Genomic DNA, 27,833 nt, shown 5'->3' on the forward strand with positions numbered 1-27,833 from the left:
AGAAGAGCTAAGACTCCTATGAAAATAGCAGAATGCATTCCACCTCAAGGGGAATCTCGGAATCTCCAATTCAGATTAGTCCAAAAGAAAGTGCCAAAATCGTCCTGAGGTGTTAAATTGGTTCTAGCCACTCAGCAAGGATAGCAAGTCACAGAGAGGATAAAAACAACTTTTACGATCCTGAGGGAAGCATCTTATTGAGCTCACCTGATGCAGAACGTTGAAAAGGATTATACAATGTGCAATTGTCATGTGTCTCAGTTAGACCTAGTGGGAAACACTGCCATTTAACATGTGCATGTTTTCCCTAAATTGCCTTTTCCTTCACACGTTGACTCTTGACACATATTTGTATGCTTAACAATGCAGGATTATTTTCCATGAAACTACAGTTGCTTACATGCTCCACTTCGTAAGATCACTATCACGGCACATTGAACATCACGTGCAAGGTCTGAGCATACATTGTGCAAATGTGATTGTTCGTTGTTCGTCCATGCGGCGACGCAGCTGTGTGGCAGCCCCATCTCAGGTTTCAGCACAGAGCAAGAATGTTTTTTGTTATAAATAAACAAGCATTTCTGGGTTTCGGCAGAGGAGCACTTGCTGTCATTGCGAGATCACCACATGCTTGCTGATCACTCTGCAAGGAGGGATGTCCAACTTGTGACCAAGATGGGGACCAACATACTTTCCCTTCAGTCAACGGGGGTTGGATCATGCACTAGGGGATTATTGGACGGACACCCACACACACCCTAGACACTTAGGTTAGGGAACGTATAGTAGGAGTACCTTATCTAGATATTGCTTTATATGGTCAAATATATATATATATATATATATATATATATATATATATATATATATATATATATATATATATATATATATTGTTGAGCAAGGTGGTGGAATTGTTTACTGTCCTTAGAAGCAGAGAAGAGTAATTAGTAGTATGTCTATTGATCATTGCAGTATATATATTCTATCCAAGAATCATGATGGTTCAATAAATATGAAAAATGCCCCTCTGTGTATTCTTTGTATATTTCTCTGAGAGAGAGCACAAGTGATTGAGTGAAAGGGTTCTAGATCTGTTACCACGATTCCTGGGGGGGGGGGGGGGGGGGGAGAATAGTCAGAGTTATCATGATCTGTGGTTGCCAAAGCCATTCGCTACCCGTCTAGATTTAGGGGTGTTTGTGGTGGCACCGTGAGTTTGCTGGGCTATAGGATGACATTCTATGGGGGCTGCTCAGAATCAGGCTGACATCATACCAATGATTATGGTGCCCAACAAATGCACAATTCCTACTGGAAACTGAAAACTACACAATACGGTTTGAGTTAAATTTAAGTCTAACCTTACCTTTGTTTGACCAGGACAGGTGGACTATACAGGTCCAGTGACAAGGTCCGCACAGACAAATGATAGGCTCACCATGTCTTTTTAACAAGCGGATGGAATGCATTGCAGCCCTTAATTGTAAGATGTTATTGATGATAAAGCATATTTTCACAATATTTGTTTTGCTTAAAAGAATTAAATCCAAGAGATGAAGTCACTTAACAAGCAAAGTGAACACTAAAGTGCGAGAGATTCTAGGCATAAAGGAGAGGGAAAAGCAATACAATTCATCGATTGTGAACACAGCCTTAAGGAGCCTGCTCTAGGGTCTTAATTTACTTGCATAGAGCAAAAGATAGTTTGAGCTTTCCGATAGGAAGATGTCATCTGCAAAGGCAACCTAATAAGTACAAGATTCCAATTTCTAGCACAACGTGGTTTTTAAAACTTTCCAAAAACTGTTCAATTGAGGGTAATGGTGTCTGTGTGAAATACTTAGTGGTATATTTCCACTGGGGTGCGGCTATCTTGCGCAACAATGATGTGTCAGTTGCTCTCATCAGCGGGGTGTAAAGTTGTTCAGTAACACTAGCCTCCATTGTTTTCGCTCTCTAAGATCTCTGCCAATACTCAGGTCACCCAGAATAAAACCCACTAAAAATTGCAGTTGAGCTGCTTAGCAGTAGCACTCCATGTGCAATAACTGCATATTTCCCTCCTCCAGTGTGTGTTTTAGTGATACAGTTTTGCCTTGCTCTGCTTACCACTCCACACATTTATTTAGGATTCTGTTTAGTTCCTTAAATGTATATCCTTCACCCACAACAACACTTACTGAACTTAACTTGCTTACCCAGATCTCCTCGGACTTGTGGAGGTGGCCTATTGTGCTGCTTATCTTTTGATCTTACTTGAATAGGAGACCTGTACAACCAGATAACTAAATGCCAGTCTCCAAGCGGGAAAGGCTGCAAGGAGCCTAGTGGCAACAGTACCGATTTGTCTCAGTGTCTTGGCATCTACTATACAGGCCTCCTGAACAACTTTTGATAAATTTAATTCATACCCGTGATGAGGTGGAGAATCTTATGAACTATATGCAGCATGCCCTTGCATGTGCCCTGAAGCGGTCTGGAGAAACTGTCAAAACACATTATGATCACAGCAAAAAAGATATGGGAAAAGAGCTGTACCTCAATTATTTTCAGAAATAAGAAGTCGAATTTTCGTCCTTCTTGGAGCAACCCACTCCAAATATACCCCAAAATCTCCTTTGTGGTACATAACATTTACACCAAAATGAGTGAAAGTTGAAAAGTTAGAACTAATGGGTATGCATCTATAAAATGAAGTATAGTTGCCCCAAATTCTCTTTGAAAGAAATTGAAGTTGCTAAGAGCAGGATTTAGTCTACATTATATTTTACATAAATATAGTATGTAATGAGTTATGTTAGAGTGTTTGTATGTGCAAAGAACTACCGTGTGACATAAAACTATTACAACTACCATACAGAGGCATTGGAAAGAAATAAAGGAATATCTCCTAACATAACCATAAGCAATGCATATTTAAATGTTGTGATTTTAGTTCCATCTTCTTCCACATACATTAGGAACAGAGGGCTGGTGCTCCCCATGCCAAGGATTTCGCAAGGGGGCAGGAGTCCCACCAACGAAGTATTTCCCTTAATGAGGCAATGGGAGCATCATTAAGTAGAAGAAATACTGTCCTATGACCTCATCGGGACCTCCACCAAGATTGTTATTAAAATGCTGCCAGGAATTATGCTTGAAATGGACAGAGTTTCCTCAAAAATTCAAGGTCAATGAGTCAATTAATTATTCAGTGAATTAAAACAAACAAAAAAGAGTAAACAAGTGTGGGAAAGAAAGCATGTCCTAAACCTTGAAAACCTTAATTTCTTTCACTGATGGACCTCTGTTTATATTGTTGTTTTTTTACCTTTGCTGTGAATAAGTTTCCCTAATGGAATCTTGCTCACCGTAAACTTCATGGTAAAATGATCTGAGGTGTAAAACCTCAAGTGCCCACCTTTTAAAATAAGGTCTGACCTGAGGACCTGGAGTCAGAAGTTTTGCGCAGGTTATTCACGAACAAGTGTGCGCGCACGAGAGCAGTCTGACTGAGCTTGGCATCTCTGCACAGGTAGTACTGTACAGATGGGACCCAGATTAAATTGCTTGTGGCCAGCTATGTCCTTAAAATTAATTTTCAAAACCAAAAGTATCCCTTTCTAGATGTCTGAAGTGCAAATGCTGTCGTTTTTACATTTTGGACTTTAAATAAAGTGTTAGACTGCTCACAGTATAAGTGGGTTGTTGTTACCTTTTCCCCAAAAAAGCAATGACAAAGGGTGAACGCTCTCTTAATTTGTGTAAGGCCAGTTCTATGCATATTTTGGAACTCAGGGGCAACAAGGCAATCCTTACAAGTTTTACCATTGTTCTTGAAACTACAGAACCCAGACACTATTGGGACCTCACTAAATTGCCACATTCGAGGGGAAGGCAGGTGAAACAGTCAAGGCTATCTCGTGCACTGTGGTGTGCGGAAGAACGTCTAATTAAGCTAGCACACAACACTTTATCCAGTTAAAGACCATCAAGGATAGGGCACCTTCCTGATACTTTTCCATATTTCGTCCTGTTCGGAAGAGTCACCCAAAGTCAACAGATGCACTCTATTTCTACTGAATTAGTCAGGCACTTTTGGCAAACTCCACCACCTCATGAAAGATCTTTATATTCAAGGAACCATTTAGGACTTTAAATAATTAAATTATAACAAAAGATACCAGTAGGTCAAACAGAAAAAGAAAGTAAACTGTCTGAAAAATGTGTTGGTTAGGGAACAGTCACCAAGTCCATACTTAAATAGTACGTGATGGTCATCAAATGATTCCCATCAGATACCCATCCTGTGCCACCCTACATCATTTGGGATCCTTCACCCGAAGGAAGTGATGTAAAACCACTTAAGATTAGGTGAACTGTAACCTAATCAAGTGGAAAAAACTCAAATGTGATGGGTTGGTCTGTATGGCATAAGGAGGGTAAAAGTGTTTAGCAGTGCACAAAAGTGACTTTAAATAATCCCATCCCTCTGACAAAGCAAGCATCATCTCTACCCCACTGTATTTTACAGTCGCTTTGAACATCAGATACAGAATCCGGCAAGGTTCTATCATCTCGCCACTCATCTTCAGTCCATATCTCATCCCACACATCAAATCCTGTAATCTGTGAAAAGTATGCGAAGGACATAAAGACCATAGTTGAGCTTGAAAATGCAACAGGCCTTAAGCTTCACTACAAGTTCAGAATTATGTAATACTGGCTAGCATAATACTCACAAATGCCACTTCACCAAGGAGTCAATTGGGAACACAATGTTCATTAAACTATTGCAAACTTTAATGCCACTGAAAAAGGTTTGCACTGCTGTCTCGAGTGGAAACCTGCACCTTCACCAGACCAGCCGGGCACCACAATAAAGATGCAACGCCCATGCCCAGGAGTTCTCTCCTCACTTCCTGGAATCCCTCCATATGTCTTATATCATCACATTGAAGTCTTGAAAACCTAAATTGAACATTTTCCATTTGCAATATTTGCCTTTAAGATAGGATAACGAAGGTTAGAGTCTCTAAGGGCTCAATGAAAGCACCACCATCACCGCTGTTATCCAGGTTTCCCAAAAAACATCTACGGGATATTAAGGTCTTCTTTACAAACATTCGGCAGGACCTCAGATACTCAGACTAAAGAGTTCACACACTTCATTCACAGGTAATTCAGGGGGAATCCCTAAAATCGAATGAACAATGCTCACAATGAGTCCTCATACCAAGGTCTCAATCCTACTATCCAGCTTTAGCATTACCCTGACATGCCACCTCAAAAATCCTCTGTCCAACTTCCAAGCTCCTCTCACTCACCAGGTCCATCGGCTGCTGCATTATCGAGTCCATCTCTTACACCCCACTAGACATCTTCATTGCGATGCATTCCAAACAAACTGCTGATGTCAGCAAGGACTTCCCAGCTCAGCTCCAGCCCGAACTTTAACCATTAAATCTATATGAACCATAAGGATTAGTCTAGCCTTGGTTAAATAGGCATTTGTCAGTTGCTCTGGTAAGTTCCTCGACTCCACTTCAAGTATGAGGGGTCTTCATCAGGTCCAAAAGGGGGTGAAAGAAGAATACCAATTGCGAGAAGCAAGAAAAATGTCTGTTTTACTGATTTCTATTCCTTTTCTACGAGCACCATTTTCAACTAAATGTACAGACAATCATGCTGTTATTAGTAATCATGTGGCATAATTGAATTACAAATTTGCTTGTATTTATTATGGTGTTTTTAGAATGATTAAAGTTCATACTTTCAAAGTTGTCTTCCACTGTGACTGCTCTTGTTTCGTACTGTTTGATACCCGGGTCAAGCGGTATTTCGGGTTACCCCATTGTTATAGAACTTTAGGCTTTTATACTGGCATGAAGAAGCCAACAAACACAAACATGTTATGAACTGTAAATGTGGGTTAATTACCCCTAGGGCAAAAGAGTTGGACCATTTCGGGGCGCGTGCCTGCCAGTACCCATCCCCGGACCTGCACTGAGCCTTAGGATAGGACCATCTGCTGGGCCACTTCTGCCTTGCCCCCTAACTGTGGACTGGACATCCAAGGCGGATCAGCCTAACCTGCTCCTCCTCAGCTTGTGGATATTGCATGGCTGTAAAATGGGGATGTTGCTGGAAAGTCGCACTGCACTGCACCCATGCTTCACCAGAGTCTCTCATCTGGGTACGAGAAGAACTCTTATTTGCTGTTGCTTAAGAAATGTCGCCAAAAGTTTAATCCGTCTTCATGATAGATCAGCACTCCTCTGTCCTATAATGGGCATCGACTGCTTGAATGTACAGGCATTCTCCATGAGTCTTGGCAAGGAGTAGAAGAATATAACAATCCCACAAGGTTCTATTTGTGCAATGTTACTCATCTTGCTTACTTAAATGGGGGTCATTTTATGAACACCAAAAGACCACTCACTGGAGTATATTTGTAGGCCAAAGCACATGTGACACCATTTTATAACCATACATTGCGATGCAAACCCGTATGAACACAGCTTTCCCACTGGCATGTTGTTTCACAAACATTGTTATTGAAAGGAATATGCACATTTCATCTGCAGCCTAAAAGCCGATCACTGGTTGCCATATGATTGAAGTAGGGTTTTTTATGTTGGTTATGTGGTCCCGGGCCATCAGAAAACTCTGATATCTACCCTACCTATTCCAACAGCAGCGGGTGCCCTTTAAGGACTCTGAAACATACAGATTCTTCTCCATTTTGTTCCCAGCTATGGTGTAGGGAAAGTTGCTTTTCTTCAAAGAAGTCTCTCGCATCATGAGATGTAGTGTGACTCCTCTTCTCAGTGGACATTGCACATGAGGAACTACTCCATGTTAGATTGTATTACGCACAGCCGGTGAGAAGTGTGAATGATAATTCCAGATTTTTAGAGTGCAACATATCACCCCTAAGGGTATCCAGGCGCCGGGGGCCATGAGGGAGACTAATGGAGCTATTGCCCAGAGTCACATGATGCTGAGTGGAGCTACTGCTGGCACTGGGGATCGAACCCTGAGCCCTGTGCTCTGGAGTCAGCCGCTCTGGCCGCTGTGCCACAATTAAAAGTATGGTGCCTCAGCAAAATGTAGAGTTAATATAGTCATTATGAAAAATGTAAGCAAATCTGGAAAAAAAGAAGGTAGATGCATGCAAATCTACAGCACTACACACTACAAACAGATGACAAGGTAAGTAGAATTTTCCATTCTTATCATGTGTGGCTGGAGATACACATGCCTAGAGTAGGCTGTGTGGCAGTACCCTCCAAGCCGCACTGGCCAGTGCATGGATGATGTAGATGAACTGTATTATTTCTTTAACACTGCTTCACCAACTAAAGGTTGCTGATGGGCCAAGATGTCCACACAGTGATGATTAGTGAAAGTGTGTGCGTTGAGCAGCTCGCTGCCTTGCACATTTCAGCTAGTGGGATGTTGCCAAAGAAGGCGATAGCCTCTTCTTGCAAGTAGAGTGCACCTTCGTATCGGTATGGAGAACCTTCTTTATCTTGAGGTAACAGGTTTGAATGCATGCGACAATCCTCCTGGCTATACCATACCTTGGCGATAGACTGCCCTTTGTGAGGTTTAGCAAAGGAGACAAAGAGATGGTCTGACTTGCGGAATGATTTGGTCTTTTCTATGTTGTGCATAACATCTAAGTGTAGTACTCCTCCTTCCACAGAATTGGGCTGCAGGAAGGAGGCCAGAAGATTTATGGTTTGGTTAGGATGGAATAATGACGCTCCCTTAGTTAGGAGCTTAGGGTTGGTTCTAAGAACCACCCTTTCCCTGTGGACATGTATGACAGGCTCCTGAATGGGACGGCCTTGCAGCTTGCTAACATGCCTAAGCAAGGTGATAGCCACCAGGAAGGGTACCTTGCAGGAAAGGAATTGCAGAGGGTGTGAGTGCATAGGCTCAAATGGTGGCCCCCATAAGTCACATCTGGTAAGCACTAAGATGAGGGTCCAGACTAGAGCAGGAGGTACTATGGGGGTTTATGAGCCTCTTTAGTCCCTCCATAAATGTTTTAATCACTGGCATCCTGAACAAGGATGTGTGTTACCTGTTCTGCGTGGAAGCTGCGACTGCAGTTAGGTGGAGGTGAATGGATGTATAGGCCAAGCCCATCTTTTGCAGGTACAGTGGTAGTTAACAATTTCCTTCACTGTAGGTTTTAAAGGATCAGATTGGTTGGAAATGCAGTAATGGACGACCCTCTTCCATTTAGCTGCACAGCAGGTGTGTGTAGCAGGTGATCTGGCCCACTTCAGGATGACCATACATTCTTGGGAAAGGCAGAGGTATGACAATTCTAGGACCTCATTGCCAAATCGGAAAATCGTGCTTCCCATGATCGGATGCCTGGGTGTATCTGTTCTTGTAGCTGAATGAGAAGGTCCGGGTTGAGTGCAAGCCTCTTGTGGGGGCTGATTTATAGCTCCAGAAGAGTGTTTGGAAGCCAAGACTTTCTGTCAGGTTAGAACCACTAAGATAAGAGGTAGAGATGTTTGCCTGAGCTTCCTGACTACAAATGGAAACAGAGAGGTGGAAAAAGCAGGCAAATATCCCTGATCAGTTCATCCAAAGTGCATTGCCCCTGGACTATGGGTGTGGGAATCTGGTGGCAAAGCTTGGGCATTTTGCATTTTCTAGGGTGGCAAAAAGTTCTATTTGTGGAATGGCCCAATGCTTACATTATCTGGGGAGGATCTGGGGGAGGAATTTCGACTGGTGGACTTGTAAATGCACCCTGCTGAACTGGTTGCAAAATTGCTGGCTACCCCAGGAGAGGTCCACCAGAAGGTGAATATTGTAGCCGAGCACTCAAGGCCAGATGTGCTGCGCTATTTGAGAGAGCTGAGGGCAGCGTGTGCCACCCTGTTTCTGGATACAATAAAAGGCTGTTATGTTGTCTGTTCTGATCAGAATTACCTTTCTGTGAACTATTTAGATAATGGCTTTGAGAGCAAACTGGATAGCTAGCAGGTGCAGGAAATTGACAGGATTGTCCTGGTTTTGAATGATTCCCTAAAGAGGGGAAAGAGGAGGTTCAAAGACCAACATGGTTTGGCTCTCTTGGTTCATATAGCCAAACACGAAATGAACCCTTGGGTCTATGTAATGTAGGCCTAGCAGGAGAAAATACACCAACCTAGAAAGCATCCTTTTATAGGACATTTTCCCTCACCCACCAGAGTAGGCATGCTTCATTATTGGGGAACCACCTCTTATCATGATGCCTAGTCATGATAATTGCTACAACCCCCTCACTGAGAGGAGGAAGCTCAGGGATGTTGTCATGCTAAATGCAGGTATATACTAAATACCAAATGAAAGAACTGGGGTGGTGAGGGGTGCAGTGCAATATGGAAAAAGGTGACCATTGTGACACATGAGCGACATGAGAAGGTTTATTATTTCCCACTGTGCTTTACTGTTTTTAACAGTCGAGGCCGGCATGACTGCGGCATGATGCGGGAGGGGGTTGAATTTAAAATAAAACAACTTACCTTCGCCGGCCAGGTCCCGAGTCGTCCTCTGCAACAGGAAGCAGACAGCCTCCCTCCTCTCCCCTGAGCCAATCACAACGTTGCCATGGCAGTGTTGTGATTGGTTGGGACGCCGACCACACAGGCGTTTATGTGGAGACCTCCTAGAGCAGGCCCGCCCACGCACCCGCCCCCAACAAAACCCTTGTGCTGTCTCGCAGTGCGAGAAGCAGAAACATAAAATGGTATTTATAATGCAATTTTATGTTTCTGCTTCTCGCACTGCGAGAAAGCAGAGGGGCGACGCTCTTCGGCCCACATGGAGGAGCTGCCCCTGGTTTTTAATCCTAGCCCAGGGTCGCACGAATATAGGAATGCAGAGATCCCTGTAGTTACTTTTAGTCACCTTTTTCCCTATTTCACTGCATCCCTCACGCTGGTGTTGGAGAAGATTTTGCCTTCACACAATCTCTTCACCTCTCTTCTGAAACTGTTCCACAAGGTGTTTACGGAGGACATCCATTTCCTCCCATTGTGCTCTATCGTCTCTCGGTGGGAGGGCACCTGCATTGACTATATGCCAATGGGTAGCTGCTCCTACTGCCACCCTCTTGCCTGCAGCATCTATCTTTTTGTTCTCCTTCTCTGGAGAAGGCGTTTCACCAGTGTCTTGGCTGGTGGCATGCTTGCTACCAGTGCGGACCATCTAGGATTCTGGTGGGAAATGCACGCTAGTATAAACAAGATCATTGCAGGAGGGTTTGAATTTCTTTTTCAACCTGGGGATGACTAAACTCTCAAAGGCAGACTCAAGTACTCCCTTTAACATATGGAGGAAGTGGCCTGAGCACTCTGATTTGGAAAGGGTTTCCACAAAGAAATATTCTTACTCCCGAATTATGTGCATATGCACTTTGTGATATGTGGCTGCCCGCTGAATTACTTCATTGTATGCAGCTGTGTTATCGGAGGTGGATGGGAAGATGCTCTGATGGGATAATGGTCTGGCCAAGGGACCCCTGGTGGGTCTGCGTTATAATCTGGGGCTTCATTAAGGGTCAAAAGGCCTGTTGGGACTGCCCTGAGGAGAGGGTGACTAGGAAGACCCCTCCCGAGATTCTGGTGGAGGAAGTAGTGGAGGGTTGGGTGATGGAGACGAGGGGAGACTGTGGAAGAGGAACAGGTCTAATGACCACATTTCTGTACCTCGTAGGTGGGATTCCTGTGGGGAAGTATTAGTGGAGGCTCTGCCATGAAGTTAAGCTTCATTTTGCGAGAGATTGGCTGCAGCAGTGGTAGGGATCTGGTGGCGATCTTGCCAGGGAGTGGGCCAATAATTAGGCCCTGTTGTCTAGGACATAGCTCTTATTATGGGCATTTTAGGATTGGAGCCTCGATGTGCTGGTCAGGTGTTGCTGGAGGCTTGCATGTATCTTTTTTCCTGGGGCCTCATTGAGCTTTCAGAGTGAGTTGCTGCATCAGTGCCGAATTGAGTTTCAGTGTTGAGGGCAGCTGCGATGCAGATGGCAGCTCTGGTGCTGATGAAGGCCTTGGAGCGGTCATGGCATTCAGTGCTGAGGCAGGTGTTGGCACAGTGGATGGATTTGGAGTTGATGTAGGTTTTGGTGCTGTGTGTGGGTGTTGACCTTATTTTGAGGTTTGCCACCCTCTGCAGGCTTCTGTTGGTGCTGATTGGAGCCAGAAGGCAACGGTAGCCGATATGTGGATTTGCCTCTACACTCATCCTTGGGCCTTGGTGCCCTAGTCCCACGGGAGCAGTGTGCTTCCTCAGCATTGAGTTCTGTCTTATGCCCTGAGTCACTCGGATACTCACAGCTCTCGGCACAGCTCTGACCTGAGGTTTATTCTTCAGCACCTGGGTGACGTTGTGTTGCTAGTTTTCTTTGGACACACTGAGTGACAGCTGTTCATGGCTGGGTGACTATTGTTAAAAGTTGAGCTCTGCGGGGTTGCCTTCCTCCGGTCGCTGGGCGACAAGGTGATCTTCTTCACCAAAGATGTCTGGGGTGTTGGACAGGTCCTGCTGCTGTATGTTGCTGTCCACCAAACATTGTTACATTTGGTGCCAGAGCGTCTTCTTCACCCAGAAGGTGGAACATGCATGTGGCGTGGTGGTGGTCAGGGAACAGGCAAAGTTTGCACCCCACATTTTGATCAGTCCACTGATATGTTGCGTGGCATTGAGGACCGTATTAGAATGGTGTGCTTTCCATCATCCGTGTCACATTCCAGGGCGACGAAGAACCTGGAAATATGATGGACTCCCAAAGGGGCTAAACCCTGAACAGAATTAGTAAAGACTACGATCCTCGAGGTTTGAAGGGTTTCGGATGAATACTTGGGTGAGAATGGGTCCAAATGGCCCAACACAAGATATCAATAAGGACAGCAAGGGGACCAGACTGGTCGAACTGCACACTTGGTGCACGTCTGAAACGATGGGGGTAACCCAATCTAGCATGTTGCCCATGCGTAATGTACACTGAGAGGAGGCCTGTCGCCACATATTTTGACTGAAGAGACTTCTTGGGAAAAAAAGAACTTGCAAACACCTGAGCCCAACATTAGATGCCAGGAGCATGCTAAGCATGTGTATGTACTGCTATACATGCTACAAACATATACATCGCCTGGCCTTCAGCCAGTTGCCCATGCACCAAATGAAGATTAATGGATCCATGCATTTATATATAGTACTGGACAACTGGCTGAAACTACGCCCTGCGGACAACCCCTGCTGCGCAGGGCCTTACAGATACCGAAGGAAGAGAGGGGAGTATGACTGCAGCAATACTTGCAGGGCTCAGTTGGTGAGATGAATCTTGTCTTCAGCAGTTCTCGAATAACAGGACCAGGGAGTGGCAATATCTGGATCCCCAAGCACTGGTGTTACAGTAAGTACGAAAGTAAACTAATGACACTTACATTTCTCAGGCAACACTGGCAAGACTCCATTTCTGTGTTCCAAGCCGTAATGGTCGAGTTCACCTGCCTCAGATGCTTCCTGATCTCAGAGATCGTCCTGGGGAAAAGCCGATATGCAAATGATAAGTTACTGACAAGTACTGCTGGGTCTTGTCATAGGTGGTTCTATGGATTATTTGTATCATGCCAGACATATAGACTGGGTGGAACAGGTACATGACAGAATATTATAAAACCTTTGCAGTCTGGGGAATAATTAGCTTAGTAATTCCAAAGAGGCTGCTAGCGCGAGCCACTAAATGGATCTGGGGACTTTTACCCGAAGACGCAAGAGGCTAAAAGCAAGTGGCATTTACGGGTAAAATACCAGGAGAAAATGAGTAATCAGGAGGAGGATCAGAATTACCCATTACCTTGGTAGTTCCCCATTTCTCTGCCGAACTCAGGATCCTTCTTGAAATCTCCTTTAGCACCCCCCTCCCCCTTACAACTACTGGTACATCTGCCATTGATAACTCTTGGGGGGGACGAGTTACTAGGCCTTGCAACGTGGACCTCAAAATGTGCCCCCCCCCGTGTCTGGCAACACTAAACACACAATACATATAGGTCAGCATTTACCGACACTGACTGTAAAAAGTGCACTATTTGTATCGACATGCACACACGCGTAGTGGAGACACTAGCCTAACCATACTATGTGCTATTGTGCTTACAGCAATCTGATGCACAGCCAGCAAACTCTGCACGGTTTGCACTATACGCTCAGTGTAGGAAGGTACAGAGCTGAAGGAGTATTACCACCAAGGACTTTCTTTAAAATATTGCCTTTCTGACATGTGACAGTGAATCCTTGCCTTGATCCTTCCCTTCTTACGGCCTTATCATTTGACTGTCTGGCGGTTGGGCGTAGGGGGTGGGCCCTTCTGGACAACCTAACACTATACAAAAAGAAGCAGGGAGCAACAATTACCCCAAAAACATTCAAAGACTTTAAACTAAATTAATTAAGTAGTCCTTCTAACTGCTCTTTGAAGGACAAAACATGTAAGACATGAACAATGCACACACTATTAGCAAGCAAAAAAACAATATGTGATGTAAAATGAAAGTTCGGTTTCCGCTCAACAAGGTTTTGATCGTTGAATTCCCTGCTAATTACAATCCTCGAATCAGCAGTCATATGTTCCCCAATGCAACTTCTTGTACTTTTTTCCAACTTTCATAGCTCATTTGTCTCCCTTCCACCTCATGCCTCCTTCTTGCTCTTCTCTGACAGGAAGTGGCAGCAACAGCACGTTACCTTGTTGCTTTCTGTGGATGCACTGAGTGCTCCACAAAAAGAAACAAAGTATCACAACAAATGTGTCCGAAAGAAAGATGGAGGCTGCCAGGTGGTAACTGTCTACTGTTTAAATTAGGAAAAACAATTACTGGGTAATTCTGGGGCATGTTTATTGTGGCCCATGCAATGCCTGAACATGTGTTGCAAGGAGCTTCCTCTATAACACAGTGCAGCCTCAGTGGGATTGGCGTCAGTATTGTGAGGGAAAGACAGGGCCAAATATTCAATAATACAGCACTCTGTGGCAACACATTATGAGCACGACTAACAGTACCTCATCCTGTTGCTGTGGGTGGAGAGCAGGTTCTGGTACTTCTGTACACAGTCATCCTGGAAGATGGATAAAACCTTTTTCACTAAAGTCCCTAAAGTCAGCCTAAAATATATTTTGGGGGAAAAAACAATTCATTAGCCATAAAGAAATACAATACTGCCAATTCAAAATTTCATAGCATCAATGTACATATCTTAAAAAAAGCATCTTCAATAACAGAGTAGATAGATTTCTAATTCTATAAAATGTCTTACTCTGTGTTTCAAAGTGCAACCTGCATACAGCACAGATACAGCAAATGTTCTATTTGATGACATGACCCCACACCCAATGCAGTAAAACGGGCCTAACTTGGTGACAGGGCAGTTGCTAAAACAGTTCAATGCATTGAGCGTCTAATTAAGTGATCTAACTCGACAAATTACTCCCTTCATTGTTTTAAATGTAATAAAATGAGTACTGTTGAGATGTATATTAGCAATACCAATTATCCAAGTGCCAAGAGGCTGTGTCGTTTTTGGAATGTGCTATAGAAACGACAGGTTAGTAGTGGCGCCTCCCCCCTGGCGACAGTGATGAGCAGCCCCCGAGCCTCACAGATCTTCTGTACCCTTAAGCTGGATGGGACCCCTTTGAAGGGTTGGGATCCCATGGAGGTTTGGGAGCTCCCCTATGCCACAAGGGCCTTCTTACACCACCGATGATGTAGGTGTAATGCTTATGAACTTGCTGATGACCGGTACCAACTGTTATCCTCTTTTCAGCCACCCTAACAGAAAACTCCCTCAGCTGAGGGGCTCATGATAAAATTACCGAGGAAACAGTAGCCCCACTAACTCCTAAATCACCATCACCCTTCAGGAACGATTTAGATTGGAGCTTTGGACTTTCAACGTTTCTTGATGGGGACTGGGTGTCTGAGGGAAATATGAGTGGTTTGAATTGCAGTGGGGAGGCAGGGGGGACTCTGCTTTGAGAAACCCTGACAAAGATCACATGAAGAGGACTACCAAGGGATGCGCTTCATTTCTATCAGATGTACTATTTGTGTGGCAAAGGGCTTGCCTGGATGTGGGCACAGAAAAGCAGCAAAGAATTTCAAGAGGATTCCTGGCACTGCAGGGCAGACAGGGCTGCACAACAGGAGTCTTGTCGAAGAAGGACACAGTGGCAAGGGAACTATGAGGCTTCACCAAGCAGAATCAACCAGTCACGCCAATGAACTGAAGGTTAAAGTAAGAAGAGTGCCAGGTGAGGAGCGGGTCACAGCATAGAAAACATATTGCCTCATCACAACTCATCCTCTTCCCGGAAACTCCCACACATAGAAACAGACATTGTTTGGAAACCACATGTACGGATTTATTTCCTTGATTTTGCTAATTTCCTGCTCCGCCAGGAGTAACTCCTCTGCTTGTTCTGTGGACTGTTTCCCTGTGACTCACTGGCCTGCACCTCTTCTTGCTCCTCCGCTTCCTTTCCTCCAGCTCCTCATGACAAGACCTGTTTCCTGTCAGTGTACGTGACCAGCCATACATGACCAACATGGCATCCTCCTCCATGAGACGTGCACATGCAGATCATATGCACACACATTAATCACAGTCACCCTGATTATCAAGCACCCACACACACTATTTACAGGCAATCGGGGATGGAAGTTATTAGATGTTTTGGCCTACTCCGTAGATACCAGTGAATGATAACCACTATTGGATATTGTAATCCAATGTATAATTTTGTCACCCTTCTAAATTTGAATTTCATAGAGGTGTAATTGCAAGAGATGTAAATCATGATAGTGTATATTTTGTATAATTTTATTGTGTGTGTGAACATTTCACATAGCTAAGAGTGTACAGTGTAGGTAGAAGGTGAGTTAGTTTGCGGTGATAGCTGATTAGGTGAAGGTAGTATCTTTATTTTGACATTTCAGGCCATTTTAGCTATTGTTCCTTAACCACTATTGACCCCATGCTTGCCTCAACGTCACTTCAAGTTTGTTTAAAGAACATGTAAATATAAATATATGCTTCTAGCTAGAGACATCTCTAACACTTTACCATGTGAATGCAGAACACAAGCATCTCTGAGCACCCACCTCCAGGCCCTGTATTCAGAACACATCTTCCCAACGCCACAGGGGTGCATGCAGCAATACAAATATCAATGAACATCTACAGCAATGGCGAACTCTACCACAGTCAATTACTATTACTACATACTTATCCAGCTTGTGAATTTGCTCATCGTTGTACAGCAACCCTAAAAGGAAGAAACAATTAGAAGGTGTAAAGAGTATATATTTTGTGAGGGCTAAACACAGTCAGTCAGGCGTGGAACTGGATTGCTAAAAGCAACAGACTATTTATGGAAAAGAATCAGGGACGTCATCTGGGGACTGTGATGAAATGGAATGGGAAATGAAATATGATGAGGTAAGATAGCTCAGCGGTTTCATCCATCTGCTGCAGAAACATGTGCACACCCTATAAGGATACTTTGAATTCAGGCTGGGTGTAGAACTTGGCCCTTTTTGGCTAAAATTCCCTAAACTTTTTGCTTTCCCCCTAGACCTTTTTTCTGACATGATGTTGCCAACTTAGAGTTTTGGACACTTTGCCACTGCTGATCAGTGTCAAAGTGCAAGTGCTCCCTGTATAAAGTGTAATGGGTAATTGGTTGTCCATGATTGGTATGTTTGCCTTACTAGTAAAGTGCACTGTGTGTGCCAGGGATAGTAATGCAAATGCACTAGTGGGCCTGCAGCACTAATTGTGCCACCCACACATGTAGCCTTAAATAGGGAACTCAGGCCTGCCATTGCAGGGCCTGCGTGCAGTTTGTTAAATTGCCATGTTGTTCGGGCAAGTTTGCCAGACCTTACCCTTCCCTTTCTATGCACATCAGGCACCCCTATGGTTTATCCAGGGTACCCCCTGGGCAGGGTGCCATGCATGTGAAAGGTAGGACATGTACCAAGGTGTGTACCACGTTCTGACAGTAAAATAATCTCCATTTAGATTTTTACTGTTGAAAGGCCATCTTGCCCATAGGATAGAATTGGAAGGCTGTGTAATATGTTTTCCAGCCTATCTCCACAAAGGCTTAAGATGGAAAGGTGAAGTTTAGTATGCCTGAACTCGCAATGTAATAATACATCTTTCTATGAAGGTGGTTTTTGCATTGTGTGTTTATAAACCACTATTTTAGAAGTGGCTGGGTCTTTGTGCTCTAAACATTTCTGTGTGTCTCTGCCTGGCTGTGGATTGACTGTCTGGATTTGAAAGCGATAGGATCTGAGGAATGTCGCCCAGGGGAGAAGGTGAGACAGCAACAGGCTGACCTGCATCTGGAGTGTAGGGGGAGGAGTAGCCCCTAGAGGTGAAGAGGCCTGGGTTGCTGCTATAAAACAATTGTCCCATCTCCTGCAGAGTGATTGAGAATCCAGACACCCACTAATCAAAGGAAGAAGGTGTCACTGGCAGGGAGGCACCTAGAACTGGTTTGAACAGGGGTCAGGGCCTCCTGAAACACAAAGGCTTCAAAGCCATTGAGGGGTATAACTATGCGGGCTGAAGCCTCTGAACTTTGGAGAATGGCTTGATCAATATTGAACATGACTGGAGCTACTTCGTGGTCAAGAGGAACCTTTAAACACACAAAAGGGGGCATCAGTTCCTCTAGGAGAGTGTACCATAATCTAGTTCTCTCTATAGTATGAATAAAAAGAAGGAATGTTCTGAGTAATATGGTTGTTTGCTCTGTAAGAAAACCATCAGGAAGGGCGGGAGATGTTGTGTGGATTGATTCTCCTTGGTGACCTATTGCCCTCAGAAGACCGTACGGGCGCCCTGAGTCATCATTGGGCGTTGCTCCTCGTGTGGGTGGCGCTGCAGTCCCTCACGGGCCCCACAAGGGGGCTCTTTAGCGGAGTTCTTTTGATGGAGATGCCGCAGATGTGCATGCGGGTCTGAGGGCCTGGTGTAATAGATATATACAACGTGAGTGCAAAAATAAAATGACTAGACAGTACCCATCAATTAATTTATTCAAGGGTCTGGCTAGCCAATTAAAAGAGGTGGCCCCTGGAATGTCCCTTTATAAACCAAATAATAGGGGGGCGTCTGTAATACTAGACGTTTATCTCAGGGTAAAAGTACTGACCCTTGCTGTGTGTTCTGGGGAGGACTTGCAGTTTGCTGTTTTAACCAAGGAAAGGCTAAAGGGACTTTGCTGTGTGCTGTGTCCCCCCAGCTCAAAAGGACTTTGCTGTGCTGTGTCCTGAAGTAACTTAGCCCCAAGGGCCAGAGGTGAACTGGCTCCCTGTTGCAGAAACACAGAAACACATCATTTTCCAGGAGAGTCTCAGCGGCGATGTGTGCGCGTGCTTGTTGCAGCCTGAGACTCTCGTAAGGTGTGCCCTGTGATTGTGACACCTGGAGTCCAAGCAAGGATCAGTGAAACAGTGTGCGTGTGCTTTTTGCAGCCTGGACCCCTTTGTGAGGATTGTCCAGTTATCGTGTGCACTGGAATCCAAATGAGTCTTTGACGCTGTGTGCATGTGCTTGGTGCACCGTGAGACTTTCATGAGGATTTGCCTTGTTATCGTGTGCACCGGAATCCAAGTGAGTCTCAGCGGAACTGTGCACATGATCTTCGTACAGCCTGAGATCTTCGGGTGGAGTGCATGGTGATCGTTCACCCCGAAGCTTAAGGAAGTCTCAGCGACGATGTGTGCATGTGCCCTGTGGCAGCCAGAGATCTTCGTAACCGTAGCGGCCCGGACCGGCAGCCCCAGAGGAGCTGAGCCGCCGGCCCAAACCTTCAGTTGCTAATTCACAAGAATTGCATTGGAGGCCCAGCCTCTGGACGAGGATAGGAGAGTGAGTTTGTGCCACCCAGGTAACGTGTGTTGACTCCTGGGGCAGGGTGGGGGCTCAGAGGGAGACGCTCTCGGCCTCTCTCTCATTCTGGCAGCGCAAGCCTCTGCTTCTGCCCGTATCGCAGCTCGTATTGCCAAGGGAGTAGCAGTACAGGAGCTGGAGTGTGGAGCTGCATTTTTTTATTACTCCGTACCTGTGTCGGGGGCAACTGTTGAGAGGCGAACTGCAAGTCAGAAGTAGTGGCGGAGAGACCGCCTGAGGCACAGTGATCGGTGCCTGAGTGTATTACGCATTATTCCATTTCTGCATAAAGGAGTACCTGATTAGAGTATTACGCATTGCAATATTCCTGCATAACAAACTACCTGATTAGCATATTATGCATTGCATTATGCCTGCATAACAAATTACCTTATTAGTGTATTACTCATTGCTTTATTTTAGCATAATGACGTATCTGGTGGTTGTATTACGCATTGCATTTTTTTTACCTTGCAAAGTGCCTGATTGTTGCGTTACGCATTGTATTCTTTTTACATTGCAGAGTGTCTGGTTGCTGAGTTACGCCTTACATTATTTTTACATTGCAAAAGTGCCTGATTCTAGTATTACGAACTGTATAACATGATATTAGAATTACAGGAAAATGTTTAGAAGTGTTCATTAATACCCCCAGAACTTACAAGGGCTGGCTGTCCTAACAACTGGCCAGGAGAGATAGTACACATATTCATATGTTGCATTTATAGTGTGCGGTCTTATCGTATATCCTTTTATAGAACATTTATACTCGTTTTATAAAACTCGTGTGGAGTCTATTTGTGGTGTCATCATTGGGCTGCTGTGAGCATGATTGCAAATACTTTACACATTTGCCTTGAAGATAAGCCTGGCTGCTCGTGCCAAACTACCAAGGGGGTGAGCGAGGCTATCTCAGAAGGTAACCTTCCTTACCCTGATGTGGAACCACGGGTCCCTATTTGGCCCAAGGTACCTACCTCAGCCAACCAGGGATCCCTGGTCTAACATTGGCTCATACCTATCTTTTGAGAGTGATAAAATAAGAATCATTAAGTTTATTAAAAGCTATACCTGGTATTTAGCGGGACAGTAACACTGTGTCTTTGGCGCTACATAACTCACTGACTAGTAATATTATCACCATGCTAAAAAAGAATATGATAATTGAAGAATATGTTTCAAAAACCTACTTCAGAAAAAAAAAAAATATACACAAATAATATGTAGGGGAGAACAAGGTAGCATATATGAAAATGTATGGAAACATTACTTAAGATTCAGAGAAGACAGCTCGCAACAAACGTCATACAAAAGCTGGCAAATAAAACAAAGGATCCCATTACAAAATACACAGACTAACACACCAATAACAATCAGAGTCACAAGGGCAACTGAAAAATGGCAAACCAGACAATGTACATAGACCAGAAAACATAACCAAGCAAACTGTGGAAGCAGGTTCAGTTGGCTAAGTAACAGGTATTCAACCTATCAGTCATCTCAGGTCAATGCCAAAAGTATTGTCAGGAGGTCATCATCTCCACTCATAATTATGGCAAACACCTGGATACCTATAACTACAAATGTACCTGCACACGTCGTAATTCTAGGAATAATGTCCTGCTCCATGGGAGATGAAAGAATCCAAGCGCACATCAAAAAACGAACATAAAAGGCTGAGACACCACCCAAAGTACTCCTTATCTCTTCAAATAAAATTCCATAAATCCACAATTTCTCTTTAATGGAATTTACTTTTAGTGCAGTTCTTTTTCATGGATTCGTTCTGCTTCACATCTTTACTAGCATTATTCTTCCCGACATGGTTTTGAATAAGTAAAACAATGTATTTCTGTTAATGGTTTTCATATTTTGATACCTTGTTTCTTATGCTCTTGGATTACCCACATTTCTTTAATATAAAAAACTAGCAAACTGCACAGGAGACAAACAGTAATTGCTGCCAATCACACATCCATTAAGAAGGTAAAAATCTAGCACACAACAAACATTAATGGAAAACAATGTCTATAAAATATGGAAAGAGTGACAGATGAATGCTTTGCTGAGACTTGTACAGCACGTTTGATTCACACCGGCACTCAACACACCATCTAAAAATGCCAAAAATGTTAAAGTGTAAAAATTATAGAATATATCAGAAAAGATCCAGATAGGTGTACAAATAAACATAAAACCTGTTCTTTCAGCCAGTTGCAAGGAATGTGAGAAAAGGACTGATTCTTTATATAAACCTACTACGTTTTCCATATAGATGGGATAGGTTAGTAGCTGTTACACTGACTTCTCTAATGATAACCCAACTTCAGTCAACCCCTAACTAAGCAGTCTTTGGAAAGCATCAAGAACAGGCAGTAATTTTTCAGGCGGTCCCATCCTTTCCCCTTGGTTAGCTAATCTGCAACAACGCAGAAGCTGTTGATTGGCAAGTGTGGCACAAGTAGTGGGAGCTCCTATACCTTGTGTGGCGTTCAGTCCTTCAGCAGCATCCTAACAGGAGCTGGGGGGCTAGAGGAGAAGCAGATAATAGAAACATTTCTCCCATATGTTACATCAGAAGGAGGAAAACGAAACGAACTAGACTACTGGCACTGGACCGTGCCTCAACCATACTAAATAGGCATCATGTTGAGGTGCATTGGGAGGCATCTGCAGCACCTACATGCCTCCCCTGCCTCAGTCCTGCCCACAGGCACCATGTTTGCTGGTTGCATGCCTCCATCACATGTCTAACTTTGAGTGCCTCTATGATGCCGGAACCCAAAGATACTAATGGGCGAGGATCACTGTAGGAATGCACTGATCATCTTAGGCCATATCTGAGAATGGTGAGGCTGGTCTCCATATTGTGGGGAAACAATAGGTTAGTTATTTTTAACTCCTGTGTTTCAGTTTGAAACAGATATATAGATACATGGAAAAAAGCTGTATAAGGAACAAAAATCATTATACACATGGCCATGGCTATGTACAGACAATCTAGTAGTTCTTGCACACAGTCACATGGTGGTTCCAACCTATCTGTCTTATCACCTGGGCCACATCCATCTTTTAGCTGCTAACGTCCTAGCAGTTTGTCAGTGCTGTATGCACTCTTTTTTACCTTAGTGGACAGGAGGTGAATCTCGCACTATAATCATCTTGGATTGGGATGTCCCACCTTTGCGTCTTGTTCTTACATTTCCAACAGTCCCCACCAACCACCAATACTCTGTTGCAGTGGTTCCCAAACTTTTGATTCCTGAGGACCCCCACTGAATTACTACTAGCAACCGGGGACCCCCAAGCAATTTGTACAATTTAAATTTCTTTTTAAAAACGCCTTTTGAAGCAGAGGCAATTTAATGAGGGAGACAGCCTGAATAGGGTCTATTATTGGCATGGACATGTATGCATACATTAGTGTATTATTTAGTGGTACCCAAGGGCTTGTGGAAAGTGAGCAATCAGACAGCAGCACGAAAATCCTACTGCTGATCCTGGCTGCATCTATTTTTATCTGCCTACCAAGTAACAGTAACCTATACACATGTGCCTTTCAATGTTTTATTGCTTTTATTGTATTGCTTGAATTTTCATTGTTGTGTCTGTGACTGCTGTTGTCTGTCTTCCCCCGCTGCCTGTACGTGGTCTGTGCCCCTTTTTCTTACCTCTGTTCCCCTCACTGTCCTTGTGCTCTCTCTGCCGGGTCTTTCCTTCTGTACCCCTCGCTGCCCCGTGTCTCTGCCCGGTTTTTCCCTCCTGTTCCCCTCGCTGCCCCCGTGCCTCTTTGCCCATTCTGCCTTCTGTTCTTAGCTGCCCCTATATTTCTGTATTCTGTTTTTTGCCTCTGTGCCATTCGTTTTTTGTGCCCGTATGCCCTCTGTGCCACTTGTTTTTCCCTCATTTTTTGTGCCCTTCTGCCCTCTCTGCCACTTGTTTTTGGTGCCTTTCTGCCCTCTGTTCCACTCGTTTTTTGTGTCTCTTCCCTCTGTTCCACTCGTTTTTCCCTCGTTTGTTGTGCACTTCTGCCCTCTGTTCCACTCATTTTTTCTGCCTTTCTGCCCTCTGTTCCACTTCGCTTTCCCCTCGTTTTTTGTGCCCTTCTGCCCTCTATTCCACTCGTTTTTTGTGCCTTTCTGCCCTCTGTTCCACTTGTTTTTTGTGCCTTTCTTCCCTCCGTTCCACTCATTTTTCCCTCATTTTTTGTGCCCTTCTGCCCTCTGTTCCACTCGTTTTTTGTGTCTTTCTGCCCTCTGTCCCACTTCGTTTTCCCCTCATTTTTGTGCCCTTCTGCCCTCTGTTCCACTCGTTTCTTGTGCCTTTCTGCCCTATGTTCCACTCATTTTCCCCTCGTTTTTTTGTGCCTTTCTGCCCTCTGTTCCACTTGTTTTCTCCTCGTTTTTTGTGCCCTTCTGCCCTCTGTTCCACTCGTTTTTTGTGCCTTTCTGCCCTAAGTTCCACTCGTTTTTCCCTCGTTTTGTGTGCCTTTCTGCCCTCTGTTCCACTCGTTTTACCCTCGTTTTTGTGCCCTTCTGCCTTCTGTGCCACTCGTTTTTTCCTGGTTTTTGTGCCTCTTCCTGCTGTTCCGCTCTTTTCCCCTGCCGCTGTGCCACCTGCGTTCCCGCCCCCCTCACTGCCCACTGCCCATTCGCTGCCCCGCCTCCCGATTGTATTGTTGTGTCTCGTTGCCATTGCGCCAATATTCACAGCTCTTGTGTGCTGTGAGGACGCATGGGCGTTTCATTTTTCATTATGACAAGCCCTCGAGTCCTGCGGACCCCCTGGGAATGTCTCCCAGACCCCTGGGGGTCCGTGGACCACAGTTTGGGAAACGCAGCTCTGTTGTAACTAAGTTATTGAAGGTAGTCTAGTACCTTGATGGTCCGTCATTCCTGTATCATCCTAGGCTAGTCAAACAGGTCTTCCTCAAATAAATTACTAATAAACTGGACAGTGGTAACATTGGTCATTCACAGTTCTTAAAAATTATAAACTGTGCCAGAAAGAGCTATATATATATTTTTTTTAAAGCTGTGTATGAACATTTGAGGCTACATTTGGGCATTTGAAGCTACGTCCTGTGGGAAATAAGGGTATATAGTATTGTTGTACCTGGACATATTATTGCTGCATCATCATTCAAGACAGTGCCTAGACATTTGAAGCTATACCTAGGCACTGGAAGCTATATTTGTGCATATGAATGGATGATAAGGAATTTTTATGATGGCATAACATTGGGGCACGGAAATTACATTTCTTTTTAATCAAAAGCATCCATAGTATAATATCTCCAATTTAATCCATATTTATCCAAATGTCTGGGTTGCTCAAATAAGCAAAAACACTGCATAGATGGCGTATTTTTTTCTCACCTGGAGTATTTACTCATTTGCCTAACATGTTAGTAAGAACTAGAACAATAGAATGTGTTTCATTGGTCATTGCAGATTTCATTTGCTCTACTTGAATTTTACAGTTTAGTTTCCAAATCAACCTGAACACCAAGGAGGATAACTTATGTTCATAAACTATCACAAATATTAAACCTATCAGGTTTAGAAAAAGGTGGGAATGTGTAGGAAGAAGTGTTCTACTTTGTAGATTAGACACAGATGAAAGCCTTGTGAATTTAGAATACCATCATCACCCAGACTTTATTTCGCAATGTTACCATTGCGGAAAAAGTATACAAATTACGATACATAATCCAATACTTCTGTTTATCTTAAAACCAGGGGCGGCTCCACCACTAGGGCGGAGGAGCGTCACCCCACTGCTTCTCGCAGTGCGAGAAAGCCCAAACATAGCATGGTAATGCCTTTTAGTTATTACCATTTAATGTTAGCTTTGTGCATTGCTTGCGGGCGTGCTTCTGCTCTGCTCTTTGAGCAGGGGAGGAGTGTAGGGCCTGCCCAGTCCTGAGTGCGCAAAGACTGTTTGGTCAGCCCTCTAGGGCCACCGACACCAGTCATGCGTACTCTGCCCATCTCCATGCAGGCTGCCTGCTTCGTGTTCCTGTCTGAGGCAGAAGAGCAGGAGCAGAGAAGACGCGTGAAACAGAGGAAAGGTATGTTTAATTCTGCAACACCCCCATGATTCCCCCCCCCCCCCCCCCGACACCCCCTGTGAATCCCCCAGCCCCACTGCGATCACTCGAGCCCGCTCCACCACCCGCGAGCAATGCCGGAGCTTTTGCTTTAAGCATCAGACTAAAATCATATATATAGTGAGAATAGTAAAATAAAAATCCATGGTTTCCAGGGACTTTATTACACAATTAATTGTATAATCAATCTCCTGGGTATATGAGTAACTGTGCTCCCCTGCTAGACTTTAGAACGCAACAATGTACTGCAGAAACATGTGTCCAGGGCAAGTTGAGGAAAATGTCCTAAATGACCACACACCCTGGCTTTCATGATTTTATCTTGTATAAACAGAGACACATAGCTATTAAAGCAATACAACTGATACACTTAATACCGTTTGCAACCATCCTACTTATATTCCATAAAGAAGCTCCCAACAAGTGCTCTGACTGAGCCATTCTAGCAACAGTAGTTGCTTGCAGAGGAGCACGCCCACGATGAAACATGCCACCTAGTGTGGACGAGAGGTTGGCATATATTTTTTTTTTTTACAATAAATTCCGCCAGGGCAAGGAATTCAGATGGTTCCAATTGTCCACCTAGTAGGGTGCCGTGTTTTTCCTTGAAACTTTTCTAGTTTGCAAGTCCATATAATCAGCCGTTCGCAGTTGCTCAGGAAAAGCCTCAATCCTTCTTACCAATGTGTCTGTTTAGTCCACCCCTTTCAGTGCCAAGCTGCCCTAGGGGAATATGTGCTCTAAAAATATATGAATAAAATAAATAAGTAGCTCTTCTTGTTAGAATGGCCCACTGCATGGCAAATCAAGTTTGTGCGGTTAGGCAGATAAAATGAAGTTGGGAACGACACATCCTAATGAGAGAGTGATTAGTCTCAGTTATAGTCAAATAAATCTGTTCACGATCACATTCACAAGTAGTGTCGGCATAGACCTGTAGTGTCTAAATCAATGTGTCAATAAGCAATTAAAAAATGTCTACAAGTTACAATGTATTCTGAATTTCGGAAAGTGTGTCTGGGGTGCACGACCCCCAGACAGAAACAAAAGGAGATACTCACGCGGAAGCTGCCGCGTCCTCCTGAACTGCTTGAGTATGAGCTGCATCCGGTCCAGGCAGTTCTCGATGCGCTGGACACTGTGAAAAAGGAACACAAACACACAATCAACCATATTGTGGCAGCTGCTGATTCTATGAAGAGGTTGGCCTGACCCCTTTGTTGCTCTCTTCTACAGTGTGGGACTTCATGAAAATGAGAACTAAATAAATCAAAGATTTCTAACTTAAGAGGGGACTAGACTGTCTAAGTCCCAAAAGCAGCAGTCGTGAGCTTGCCTTTCTCGGACCCATTTGCTCTGGGGGTTCTGGTGTCCACTCCAGATTGAAGCAATGGACTACAAAAAGAAAGTCATGATTTGGGGACAGTCCAGTGACAGAGCCACAAGGACACTCCTCCAAAGTGATCAAGCAAGAGGCCTCTCCAGAGGACCATGGCTACACTACTGGAGAGCACGCTTGTGCAGTACTGTAGGCGGTATCCGTGCACACATAATGCTCTGACATGAAGCAGGAGTTTTTAAGGGTGGATGGCTCTCTGCAGGGAGCCAGTGGATTCTGCTTAGGGCTGGGGATATATTTTAGCATATTAACAACATTGCCCTCAATGTAAAAGCAGACTAAAACATCTGTGCGGGTGCTTCAAACCCTTTTTAGACCAACCTACTTCTGACTAGCAAGCCTTCTCAGGACTTCTTCCATAAGCCTGTCCTGAAAAATAGGAGGAAATGAACGAGAAACACTAAAACCCTTCTCTCTCTCAGTTCGAGATGTGATTCTTTTTCAGATATTAAGAATAGATCAGATATGTTTAAATAACAGAAAAACTGTGCCTTAAAGAAAAACTGTGTTCTTGATACAAGTGTATTCTCCTCTACTAGAGAATCATATAAGAAACTCTGATGCAGTCCTCATTTCAAGAAATGGAGACAAAGACTGTTTGAATCCTTAAATATAATCAGGCGTCGTTTCCCCATATGCAAATTATGGAAAATAATAATTTTCCAAATATAGTATCTGTTTCCGACTCACTGACCATAGTGCAATCGGCTGAAAGCAGGAATACTCTGCCTTTTTCAGTCCTTTCAGAGTGAATTCCAGCTTGCTCCAATTCAGGGATTCTTCCCTTTACTTTACATCGCTTCCTCCTGAAGAAGACACTTCATTAGTAACTAGACCAGGTCAAATTAGTGAAGAGACTGAAACCCTAACAAAGCACTGATGAGCACAGCCGAATGATTAATTATATCAAAATAAAAGTTATGAAAACCAGGGTTTCACCCAAAAATGTACATTATTAGCAACTAAAGGGTACCATGGCTGGGCCAGATGGCCCAGGGCATGAGCACTAATATCACTAACATTGCATTTAAAACCTGTGTGTAGAGAGATGGGTGTTAGAGATTTCAGGATCGCATTACGTATTATTCTAACTGACACATCCTCTACGTTTATAGTTTGTGGAATTGCCAAGTATATCTCTAACGCTTGGTTTATAAGATCTAGGTTCCTGGACTCCAAAAAGTAGAAATTTTAATCTTTTCTCAAAAGATTTCATCTGTTGAAAATGTATTCTAGACCCTTTTAACCATCCAAATGTAAAAAGTGTCTTTTTATTAACTAATTTTAGATCATTTGTAATATATGTGTGATACTTTTTTATTGTATAAATTAATGTACGTTTTTGCA

At 44.0% G+C, this 27,833-nt stretch overlaps 1 protein-coding gene across 1 annotated transcript in view; it reads right to left on the bottom strand.

Moving 5' to 3' along the window:
- The window catches only part of IKBKE (inhibitor of nuclear factor kappa B kinase subunit epsilon), a 287,793-nt gene that overhangs the window by 68,541 nt on the left and 191,419 nt on the right, over positions 1–27,833 (bottom strand). Inside the window, exons 16-19 of the mRNA XM_086923415.1 lie at positions 26,149–26,225; positions 16,294–16,333; positions 14,069–14,170; positions 12,450–12,546 (exon numbers count right to left, since the gene is read on the bottom strand). Coding sequence (XP_086779541.1) covers positions 12,450–12,546; positions 14,069–14,170; positions 16,294–16,333; positions 26,149–26,225 — 316 coding nt within the window. The remainder of the gene's footprint in view (positions 1–12,449; positions 12,547–14,068; positions 14,171–16,293; positions 16,334–26,148; positions 26,226–27,833) is intronic.

This window comes from Lissotriton vulgaris, chromosome 5, assembly GCF_964263255.1.
Source record: "Lissotriton vulgaris chromosome 5, aLisVul1.2, whole genome shotgun sequence".
NCBI classification, from domain to species: domain Eukaryota; kingdom Metazoa; phylum Chordata; class Amphibia; order Caudata; family Salamandridae; genus Lissotriton; species Lissotriton vulgaris.